General features: G+C 30.7%; 2 protein-coding genes across 10 annotated transcripts in view; one reads left to right on the forward strand and one right to left on the reverse strand.

Annotated features, from left to right (window-relative positions):
• The window catches only part of LOC143082646 (putative 4-coumarate--CoA ligase 1), a 28,392-nt gene extending 17,184 nt beyond the window's left edge, over positions 1 to 11,208 (reverse strand). For 2 of the 3 annotated variants that reach the window (XM_076258442.1, XM_076258441.1), the window contains exons 1-7: positions 11,116 to 11,208; positions 7,793 to 8,091; positions 7,096 to 7,303; positions 6,542 to 6,660; positions 5,285 to 5,490; positions 3,011 to 3,185; positions 2,336 to 2,504 (exon numbers count right to left, since the gene is read on the reverse strand). In XM_076258442.1, the coding sequence (XP_076114557.1) occupies positions 2,336 to 2,504; positions 3,011 to 3,185; positions 5,285 to 5,490; positions 6,542 to 6,660; positions 7,096 to 7,303; positions 7,793 to 8,068 (1,153 nt within the window). In that variant the 5' untranslated portion in view covers positions 8,069 to 8,091; positions 11,116 to 11,208. Of the gene's footprint in view, positions 1 to 874; positions 973 to 2,335; positions 2,505 to 3,010; positions 3,186 to 5,284; positions 5,491 to 6,541; positions 6,661 to 7,095; positions 7,304 to 7,792; positions 8,092 to 11,115 lie in introns of all 3 variants that reach the window. The other variant, XM_076258440.1, reaches the window with a different exon arrangement.
• A 236-nt stretch (positions 11,209 to 11,444) lies between these two features.
• The window catches only part of LOC143082648 (mediator of RNA polymerase II transcription subunit 25-like), a 38,873-nt gene continuing 38,278 nt past the window's right edge, over positions 11,445 to 12,039 (forward strand). For all 7 annotated transcript variants that reach the window (XM_076258443.1, XM_076258444.1, XM_076258446.1 and 4 more), the window contains exon 1: positions 11,445 to 11,597. In XM_076258443.1, the coding sequence (XP_076114558.1) occupies positions 11,479 to 11,597 (119 nt within the window). In that variant the 5' untranslated portion in view covers positions 11,445 to 11,478. The remainder of the gene's footprint in view (positions 11,598 to 12,039) is intronic.

Raw genomic sequence — 12,039 nt, forward strand, 5'->3', positions numbered from 1 at the left:
TATTCCATACTTAACACATCATATAGTTGACCAACTGCTTATAGTATTTGAGAAAAGACCTACTAGAATTAACATAATTTTTAACCTAAAATCAATTGTCAATGAAATGAGATAGATTAGGCTAACCTTGTCTAAAGAACATGTAGACTTTACAAGAAACTCATATTACAAAATATAGTTTTAAAACTATTACTCATAATAATTGAGTAATTCACAAGACAAACAAAATAAAACATTTTAAGCAGTCCTTGAACCAGGAAAATGAGGTCAAGGAAAATGGACATATGACAAAAGGAAACTTCGTTTTCTGTGAAGAAAATAATAGCCAAACATACCTTCACATTTAAAGTAAACAATTTCAGTCACATATTAAATTTAGGAAATCTTAAAAACTTAAATTAATGGTGTTTTTACAGGTCTAAATAATATCATTTTTTCTTGTAAATAAATATCCTGAACTTTCTACCCAAAATTTTATCAGTTTTTTCAGTTTCTTTTTTTAATAAAATCAAAAGTCAATAGCACACATTGGCATAATAAACAATGGTTCCTTCATCACTATCAGATCATGCTTAATAATCCATATGTTAAATCAGGACTTTTAAAAACCTTAAATATGGTGAACATTGACCTTAAATTGTTCACATACACATCAGGTGGTCTCTGATGGATAGTTATGTCATTGGCAATCATACCACTTTTATAAAACATTAATTCAGTTCAATATTTCTTTCAAAAAGATTAAATGGACTCAATATATATTTTTTAAGACAAAATGAAATCTTTATTCTAGACGTATCCATCACAAACATTAATGTCAAGATAAGGTGTAGTAGCATTGTGTACTGGATTAGTAATAGGAGTCTTAACAAACCTTGCCGAGCGTGTTTGGGACAAGGTTACCAATGGTTCCTAATTTGGGTGGTACACAATCATGGTTTGTAACTGGGCTGGATTCAGTTAACCCATAAACTGAAAGTAAATGTCAACTAAACTTCAAATAAGCTATTAAAAGTGTTATCATTACACGGAAAAACCAAAATTGCCAGCAATGTATTTCTATAAATAAAATAAGGAGGAGGGAAGTATTAAATTTCTATGGAACAAACTAACAAATTATACATAGACAAGAAATGAGTAGTCAAATTGACAGCAAGCTTGGTTTTCCAATATATCAAGGTCCATAACTCCTGAATGGCAAAAATGAAAATTCTTAATATCAAACATGACCATCATTTTATCATCAGTAATAGCATATTAAACATTGAAAGGCTCATAAATAATTGCATAGACACAACAAGAAGTGCCTATTTCAAGTAGTCACTAAACCATGGAAATGACGTCAAGGACAATGAACATGTGAAAGATGGAAACTTTGTAACATAAGGCATCTATATACAAAGTATGAAGCATCCAGGTCTTCCACCTTCTAAAATATAAAGCTTTTGAGAAGTTAGTTCAAGTCACCGCCTGATCATTATTACTTAGTCAAGCTTTCTGCAACAAAAGTCCAAGACACAACAAAATAATTCAAATATCAGCTAAATATAACCATATCCAGCATATTCTGTGTGTTCTGAATAACAAAATTGTGATATTTTTGTGGAAATTTTGGGAAATTAAGCCTTTTCCAGTAGATGGCCATTTATAAGCCTTTTTCTTGGTTCTATCAAAGATTGTCGTGCAGTATAAGGATATCAATGAACAAGAAATCATGAAAGTCGTAATAAATCATGAAAGTCATAATCAAAACCTAATTATGCCCAAAAAAATGTTTTTTGATATTTGATATTTTTGTCATAATAAGTGTCATAGATGTAGCATTTTCATTTTCGTGAAACAATGTTGAAAAAATAACCACCAGTCATCTCCACAATTCTTTAGTTTCTTAATTTTAATCCGTTAAATTATATTCTTTTTTTTTATTCTTTTTTTTTCAATTTCTGGCATGTAAACTGAATCTGTATGGTTGCTAAACATCATTCACTTCAAAAGTAATCAATAATTCAACACCTGTTTTTATGACAATCATATAGAAAGATACAAATGAATGAAATTCTGTCAAAAAATCTAAATGTTAGATTGAGGTCATAATTCTGAAAATATAATATAGATTTCAGAGGGAAACATTGTAAAATAAATACATATGTAAATAAACATAACTAATAATAGACAATGATAATATAGACAATTAATGGTTCTAAACTTAAAACAAATGAATAGAAAATATTGTTTTAGCAGTTATTTTAAAAGGCAATTCACAGCAAAATCATAATATCAATAAATCAAGCAAAGTGAAATAACACTGAAGACAACATGAAGAAAAACTATGTACCTTGGATAACATTAGCACCTATTCTATTCATGAGTTCCTGAGTAAGTCCTGCTCCAAGAGGGGCTGCCCCAAACACCATATTCTGTACTGTACTGACATCAAAGTTTTCTACTAGAGGACTCTTGGCCATGAACAAGGCTAATGGTGGTACCAAATGCATATAGGATATCTGGAATAAAACACAAATTCCTCAATGTTTGAAAGATTTACAACATTTGTAATCAATAATAGAATTTTGTGATATTTTTGCTATCTTTAGTAAAAATAGCCATCAACATATAATTCTCTCTGATAACCAATCAAGAAACCTTTCATGTACATGTATGTATGTACATCTGTTTACTACCAACATTCTCAACTTTCTCATAATATTTTTTAATTTGTCAATGTTTTCATATATAATGTTATTTTGAAACCCATTTTGTTCAAGTCCACTTTATAACCTTCTTTCCTTTTCCATTAATAATTACCAAACATGGTGACATTGTTATGCCTAAATTAGTACAATCTACGTCCGAATTTCGTACTAAAAGAATGTTTTCATATTGTCTTTGTCATGAGGGTGCTGAAACATGTCCACTTTATTAATCTGCTCTAGTTATTTGAGTCTTTTTCATAACTTACAATAATTTGGTAGTCATCTCCTTTTACAATGATCTAACATTCTAAGTATACCTTGTTTTGTTGAATTGCACTGAGAAAGGGCTCTGGTTCAAATTTAGGTATAGTAACCAGCTTGGTCCCCAAACATATAGATCCAAACTGGACCACAACCATGCCATAGATGTGATAGAATGGTAAAACTCCTATCAAACTGTCTTTTCCAGCTGTAAGGTGGCTCATTGGTCCCCTGTTAAAAGACGGATTATTATAAAGGGAGATAATCTAATAGTATTATATATTTAAACAATTTCATATACTGTGGATTCATTTATTTTTCATGTGTATCAATTTTCATGGATTGCTGAAAACTTGCTTATTCGTGGATATGTGATTTCGTGCTTTTGCCAATCTTTGTATACAAAGCCTATTGATAATATGTTATTTGATGAAAATTTGAATTCGTGGTTCACCTGTGCCCACGAAACCCACGAAAATTAGTACATTCAACGAATAATAATGAATCCAAAGTAGTAGATTTATATTTTAATCCTAGATTATAAGTTCTGTGGACTTTGAGTATATATAATCCATGAATTTCAAATTACAAATTTCCGAATAGTCTAACTTTGAGATCCTGTTATGCATGAGTCAGCTGTTACACCTTAATGATTTAATGAAAACTATGCTATTGCAGGTATATTAAAGTTGTCTATATACTGGTATACAGAATTTATCAAAAACCCTGAAATGAAGTAAGATCAACATGATCAAGTTACAAAAAAAAAACAATGTTTTCCTCAACTTGCAAATATTTTTACCCACAAAATTGAAAGAAATATACCATATGACAATGCTATGCTATGATTCTTAACAAAAAAAATCTTCAATACAATGAGGGGGGCAGGACCTTTTTCAGGACGTTGGGATGTGGTGTTTTTAAGCTTGGGATTTCGGGATCCGGAAAATCTTTTTTTTGAAAAACGGGATATCTGGATTTCAATTTCTTTAAATTTGGGACCTCAGGATTTCATGTTTTTAAGCCCAGGATTTCAGGATTAAGACCCTCCACCCCCCTCTCTATAATGTATTCAGAATTTTTTATTCATAAATTTTTGGTTTCCTTTTGATAAAGGTATAAATTTTGATGGATTTTTTTAGCTCTCTATATGGTGTGAGTTTAAGTAAGTTTATTAATACAGTAAGCATCAGTATTTTTTTTATTCTTTTTATATATTCCTGATATTTGGGATATTGCTTCCTGTCAATTAACACATTTTTCTACAAATTTATATTGTGAATGATATCAGCTGCAGGTGTTAATTTTTCGTCTAAAATTTCATACAAACAAACAACTTGTTTTGATTCAATCATGAATAAAGTTGATGTTTGGCTTACTTTAATACAACAAGACAAAGTGAAGACATCTAGAGGTCAACATAAAGTCTTCAATAATAGAAAACGATTATCAGTATTTTGTTTTATTCCCTAAATATATTTGGGATATCAATTCTTTTACATTAACACATATTTCTCTAGTTTTACATCATTAATCTCCTCCTTTAAAATCTTATTGACACAAAGTTTATACAACAAAATTTGCACCATTTAAATTCACGACTGACAATATCAAATAATAAAAGAGGTGGAAAATACTAAGGAGATGTTCAAAACTTATAAGTTGAAAGAAACGTCATGGCAAATAAAAGAAGACAGCGAAAAAGACAAACAAGTTGACAGTCAACTACATAGATTGATAAGTGTTAAACAACATTTTCAGCACTATTGTGCTATTTTGTGGCTGTCAGTTTTTATTAGATACGTTAGATGAGGAAGCCGGGGTGTCTGGAGAGAACCACTGACCTTTGGAAGTAAAACTGACAATTCTAATCAATTAAGATTAGAGCCCATTGCACCTGCCACGTGAGGGATTCAAACTCACATCCTCAGTGTTGACAAGCTAGTGATACAATAGTTTTATAACTACAAAAAAGTATAACCATTTTGTGATTGTGTCAGCAAAACTTGCAAAGAGATGATTTCAACTTTAGCACTTGGATCTCTGAGTTTAAAGCTTACTTGCTAAAGTATGATAAGAAGAAGTGGAATTTTTGCAATTGGATAGCTGAAATCATCCCTTTTGTCATAGTTTTGTTCTGAACAAACCCTCATTGACAATTTCTAGATGTAAGTCAAAATATCAGGTACACTTAAAGATTTGTTACTGTATCTGATTTGAGGCATGCATGGTATGCTTTACTTAAAAATTCTATGGGAAAGATGCATTCATCATAGTTACAAAATTTGAATTACTTAGTGAGAGGACAAGCTTTATTTACCGTTACTCACCTAATAAGCTGTTCAATGTTTGCAATGATATTATAATGTGACAACATAACACCCTTTGGAAGCCCTGTGGTTCCACTGGAGTAAGGCAGGACTAGAATATCTTCTTTTGAATTGATATCTGTGTTCTCAGGAAATGCTTTCCCATCATCCTCCATTAGCAAAGAGAATGGGATTGCTCCATCAGAATTCCCTATGCTAATTATCAACTAAAATAGAAAACAAATAAAATTAACATGTATTTAGCTTAATCATGTTCTATTAAACACAAAATAATATAATGGACTGCAGAAAAGATAGTATAATTACAAAAATAAGAAGATGTGGTATAATTGCCAATGAGACAATTCTTGCACCAGAGACCTAATGACAGAAGTAACATATAGCCATAATAGGACACAGTAAGGCCTAACCAATAACCTTAAAGTAAGAGGATATTGGATAATTGGATAAATTACTCTATTTGTTTTACTGGTCTGAACTAAAAACTTCTTATTTCTCAACTGTGAACCCTACAATAACTCAATTAAATAAAACTGTCATTAGTCAACTAAAATAATTAATTGATTTTTTTCATTTATTTTTGGTTCATATGTACTTTAAGATGTTAACTTTTACATCATTAGGTCTCTTGTTGAAAGTTGTCTCAATGACTCAAAAATAGTAATCTTATTGTAATATTTACATTAAAAAAATACATCTATAAATATCTGATTGATTCATTTTTACATGACATTTAACATGTTTAAAAAGCATGTTAATGTTTTTTTTTTAGTTTCTAACACCTGCGACATTGAAAGACTGTGAATGTCATAGTAAACAGAGGATAAGCATTGTGAATCCTCACAGAGTGGATGGCTTTTCCATTTTTTTTATGTGTGAATATATTTTAATGTAGATCAAGTCTCTATTTTTTTAGCATTTCTTTTTGGCAGTATCATTCAATATACAACAGAAATATCTAAATTGAAAATTCAACGACTGAACTCTTGAAAAATTAAGTGACTTTGAGTTATTTAAAATTTACAAATTTATTTTTTTTCTAAATCAAGGGCAGATAACTTATTGAATTTGATAGGAAATATGTCTTCTCTTGATTTTTTAAGAAAATAGTGCGAATGGCATTCTTTATTTTATTTGGTATCGCAGCAGTATTCATTAAAAGCAATTAAATTTTAACTGATTAAATCGTTTAATGCTTCCTTAATAAGGAAAACTTAAGTATCCCTTATTATTATGTGTTACAATGTAAACTAGTACCTTTACTTGCTGCGCTATTTCTTTGGTTGAATTAACAGCTTTCACAGCCGTTGGCATCAGACCTGGTAATGTTACTATGGCACTAGATTCAGAGTGTAATATCTGTCTTGCTAACTCAGCTGGAACAATAATTTTGGCATATCATATGTTCTATACAAATTACTGATAAAAAAATATTTGGAACGTGTGAATTGTAAGACAGTTAAAATAGTTATACTCTATCTTTTTGTAAATGCTAATCCATTTGTCATGAACTAATTTATGATTTTTGAAAACATTGCCTATGACACACTAGAACACTCTTATTTCACAAGAAAACCTAAGACCAGAGTTCATCAATTCATAAACATAGGCCTCACTAGTTAACTAGATATCGCAAAGTTCATTTTCTGATATATGACCATAATCCATTTTTGTTTTAGACATGTTCAATGGGGTTTGATTAAAAAATAAATAAATATGTAAAGTGATTTGTCTTTTATTAAAGTGCATAAATATCTTGGACAATTTTTCACTAATACTTTAAAAAGCTTTCTCTTTATAATATTTCTTACCATCTGTATATACAGGGTTGGCAGTGCTAACAATAACTCCTAGTGCACTACAGGCCATAAACATGATAGCATACTCAGGACAATTGCTACAAAATATTAGAAATCTATCCCCTTTCTTGAACCCCATTTTGGTCAATGCACTAGCTACTTTAATGGAATATTCCTTTAGTTGCCTTCCACTGAAATGTCTGCCTGATGTATTATCAACCTGAAAAAAATATACAAATTATCGATTTATCATACCACAAAAAAGGAAACACATCAATAGACCACTTTTAAGTTATGTTCTTCACTGGAAAACTTCATCATTTATACGCTCCTTTATTATATGATGTCATTTACGAGATAGAGTGGATCACCTATATTACTGCACTATCAAATTTCATCAAGAGTTTTCATGGTTGTCATTATGCAGGATTTTGATTTGATTAGCAGTTGCATTTAGATTACAGTAAAAAAATCAAACACTTCAGTACAATTTAAAAATTAACTGTATGTATAAAAAATGAACAAAAAACTGTGCTATGTACATATGTGCTTGTACATGTATAATATTTCCAATCCTTAAGTACATTTTGTACTTACAATTTGTAAGGAGTAACATGCTTTTAAATTACTATTTTTTTTTTTTTATCTCCAACCATTAAAACCCCATTCATTTGCCATTGTAAACCTGTGAAGAAAATACTTTACACACCATCAATGCAAAATCAGAAAAGTTATCGAGCTGTTCAAACACATATTCTGCGAAGGAACACTGTGGTATTGAGAGATCTGGATATGGACTCCGTACTATTGTCTCTCCATTGACGTTAGTAATAGGAGGTACACTCCTTTTGTCTGTACTGTAATGTAAACATGTGGACCTTGCTTGTGACAATTTATTTCTGTGATGTGGTTTTGGAAACAACTGTCTTGTTAAACGAGTACATGAAGCAGGAAATATTCTTAAACTTCTCGGTATTGCTGCCATTTTGTTAACTGTATATCATCTAACTAAAAAGAAAACATGGAAAGTATTAATAGTATATAAATCAAACAAGAGGCTCCCAAGAGCCTGAATCACTAAGCAGGTATAAATATGTAACTTAGATATTCATCTTACTTTAATTGCGATCAGTTTGATTATTTGCCAATCTGATTGCAAGACAATGTTGTACATGTTAATTGTATTAATGAAATTTGTTTCATACTTATCTAGTAATCTTTTGAACCTAATGGGCAAAATTAAAGAAATTATTTAAAAAAACAATCATTTAAGGGCAATATATCCAGTAAGGAGTCGGATAATTTGGCCCTGTTAAATGTTATCTTGCTGATCAATTTTGTTTTTTTTTAAATTTTCTCCCTAACCACTATAGCATGTATAGCCTATGACTAAAAATTCAAAATGTTGAGTAAATCATTCCTCAGGGGAAATAACTCATATTTCAATTGACTGTTTTGGTCATGATGATTTATTTGTAGGACTCATTTGCTAAACTGTAAACATTTTTGCTGCAAACCATTTCTTTCTATTTCTTATAGTTTCTGCAACAAAACCAGAAAAATGGGTACCAAGAGTGCACACACTATAATCATAATGTCTCACCTGGTTTTCTTAAAATTGCATTAATGATGAAAGTCGATCTGTAATATGAAGATCTTACTTCATGTACTTCAAGTATCACATTAAATTGTCATTATGAGTGATCCATGAAAATGAGATGAAGGTTGTATAAACCATGCCAGACAGACATGTAAACTTTATATTCATTCCCAACACCAAATGCAGTTTACCTATTGCTTTTATTTATATTTTTCGTAATGAAAATATTACATTAATTGAAATCAAGACAACACTGCAAACCTTCATGTATACATACATCATTGCACATGTATTGAACCAAATTTCATTTCATAAGACATGTACATCATGTACATGATGTAAGAGGGAGCAAACCAACCATCACAAGTATTAAATTACATGTAAGAGTCAGTTTAGGTAGATAAATAACATGTATAATTAAAAATGTCATTTGAATATTATATATTTTGCAAAAAACTAAATTGGTTTACACATAGTCATGTGTAGCATTAGATCTGCCTTCTCATTCATAGCACCTGAGAATACCCCCAGTTTTTGAGAGGTTCATGGCTCTATGTCTACATGTCTAATGTCTAAGTTTTCTATGTTGTGTTTCGTGTACTCAGGTCTTAGTCTTGTCATGGTTTTTGTTTTTTCCCATGGTGTTTTCAGTTTGTTTTCCATTTTTGAGGTTGAATGTCCCTTTCTCCTCTTTTTCACATAAAATACATGAAATATATCGTTTTATATAAATATCTGAATGTATTGACAAAAATACGAAGTTCAGATATGAATTGTGATTCATAACAGTTAAAGGAATAAATCTGCAGATGCACACACAAATACAAAATAGAATAGAATATTTTTATTCACCAAATTAGGACCCCAGGAGGCCATATATGCATAAAAACAATACATAAAAGCTTTGAAATACTGAATTTGCTTTTAATGTATGTCATGTATGTAAATTCATAAATTACACTGTATTGAGAGGTTTAAATTAATGCTGATAATGTGACAGGGGCAGTATTGCAATGAACAGAACTCAAATTCTAATATCTGATGCATGTGAAATTGTGAATGTTTAAAGCTTTTCCTGAATTCACAATAGTTATTAATAAATCTTGCATTCATCATGTTACTGGCAATTCTATAACAAAAGTAAATGTATGCAATATTTCTGAATATACTGTAATAGACCACTTTCGAGTTTGTCCTTCATCGAAAAAACTATGAGCGCCTTTATGACATTGTTTACCAGATAGAGGGGATCACCTGTATTCCTGCACTATTAACTTTCATCAAGAGTCTAAATAAATGTCATTGTGCAGGATAAAATAGAAATAATATTCGTTCTGTAGGTACTTAATCACAATTCCCTAATGACAGTAGTGCTGATTGTCAATTATGAGAGTTCAGTTTGCCGAATAATTTCAAATTTGTGCAATACTGTATAGCAGGTTATTTTTGTGGGTGTAAATTTTCGCTAATTTTTAGCGGATAGAACAAAATCGACAAAATAAATTCCACCAATTTAAAAATGCACATGTAAAAGTATTGACAAAATTTTTGAATTCAACAAAATATTATATGCCAAAATATTTCGTATACCTTATTCAACATTTGTTCAATGAAAATCGCGAAATTTTACACCCACAAAATTAACATGATAAACAGTATATTATAATATAGCATCATACTTTCATAGTCTTCCAACCACTAAATCAACATTGGAACTGAAGTGATGATGCCTTAAACACACCAATGTTCACTAAAACAAAAGATTTTGTCGAGAATGCATCAAACTCAATAGTTGTTTTTTATCGACTCCTATTGAATGATGGACAGTCAGTACGTGAATTTTTCTTGCTACGTGATTGGAAGATATTACGAGACGTGAATAATCAAAGTTTATTGATTGGTTAGGACAATCCAAACCTAGTAAATGTCCTTCAATCCCGTAGAGTATCGGATTTGTCCTCTCTATTTTAGCAATTAGATTTTGCCTGGTCATTAATCATGCATATTCATGATATTGGAACACAGGTAACTTTTATCTATAAATAGTCGAATCTCCAGATCTGGAGTTTCATAAACAACAACGTTAAACGATATATATACTACTTCATAACGTGTGACCTCACGGTGTGGTAAAATTTGTTGATTGATGCACGTGGCTATTCTAGTAAATGAATTAATCTACAAAGCGAGAGCACTTTCCATTTTCATCAGTTAAGAGTCGACTAGCCCTTTTTGAAAGGCTAATGCTTGTTGATATTGTTGTTGATTCACGTCCAGTGGCAAATATTTCATCTATCAACCAGAGACATATAAAAACCCAAAGATCTTATATGTAAGGATAAAAATCATTGGCATTATTAAAAATCATAAAACTGTCGCAGATTTTACATTCCTAATTACTTAAAACAACACCAATATCTCTTAAGAGCTACCTATATAACTGTTTAATACCCTCGCTGCAAACTGAAACAGACTAAGTGCCAACTTTTGACCTTTCGCCTATTCCGTAATTTCACCCGTTTTCGTTTCGAGTTTTATTTTGTAGAAGAAATATATTTTTGCCAAATAATCGTAAAAAACTAATATTTGTCACAAAAAAATTTAATATATGTCCATTATACTGAAAATTTACGATGTAATATACTAAAAGATGCTTACATATGAACATTTCCCGAAGAAGAATAAGAACTATATTTAACGGTTTCGTAATTCATGCGCATGCGGAATAACGTAAAAGTATCTGTCAATCGCCCTACTTCCGTTTTCAATTTCCATATGCTAGAAAGAAACGGACGATGGTAATCTCAGACAGTTTTAAAAACCCGTCAGATGTTGTATTTGTTGTTGAAGGAACTGCAAATCTCGGTGGATATATTGACGTCTTAAAGGAGAATTATATTATCCCCACTTTAGAGTAAGAGAATGTTGATTGTTATTAATGTTTTTAATTTTGTTTGACATTTATTTATTTCTTAGTTCAAACTTTGGGGATTCCCCATTTACTTTTGGGGAATATTATACTTTAAGGAAGTGTTCTTTGGAATAACCTGTGTCTGTAATAAAGATTAAAACTACCATTATCAATTCTAAGAAGCATAGGCACTTGTTTTTATCCATTGGAAGCCCCACTATCAACGTATATTTACGAACGTTGATAATTGGACTTTCAATGGATAGAAACGAGTGTCTGTGCTAAGAAGTGTGTTGTTAACAGGTTAACACGAATAACCAAAGAAAGATATATATATATATTAGCAAAATTGCCCCCCAAAAAAGAAAGATTAAAAAATTAGTTGTGGTCATGTTTGTTTCTCAGTTAATTTAAGAGTGTGAAGACATTGATTGTATTTGAGTGT

Source organism: Mytilus galloprovincialis, chromosome 7 (assembly GCF_965363235.1).
Source record: "Mytilus galloprovincialis chromosome 7, xbMytGall1.hap1.1, whole genome shotgun sequence".
Lineage (NCBI taxonomy): Eukaryota > Metazoa > Mollusca > Bivalvia > Mytilida > Mytilidae > Mytilus > Mytilus galloprovincialis.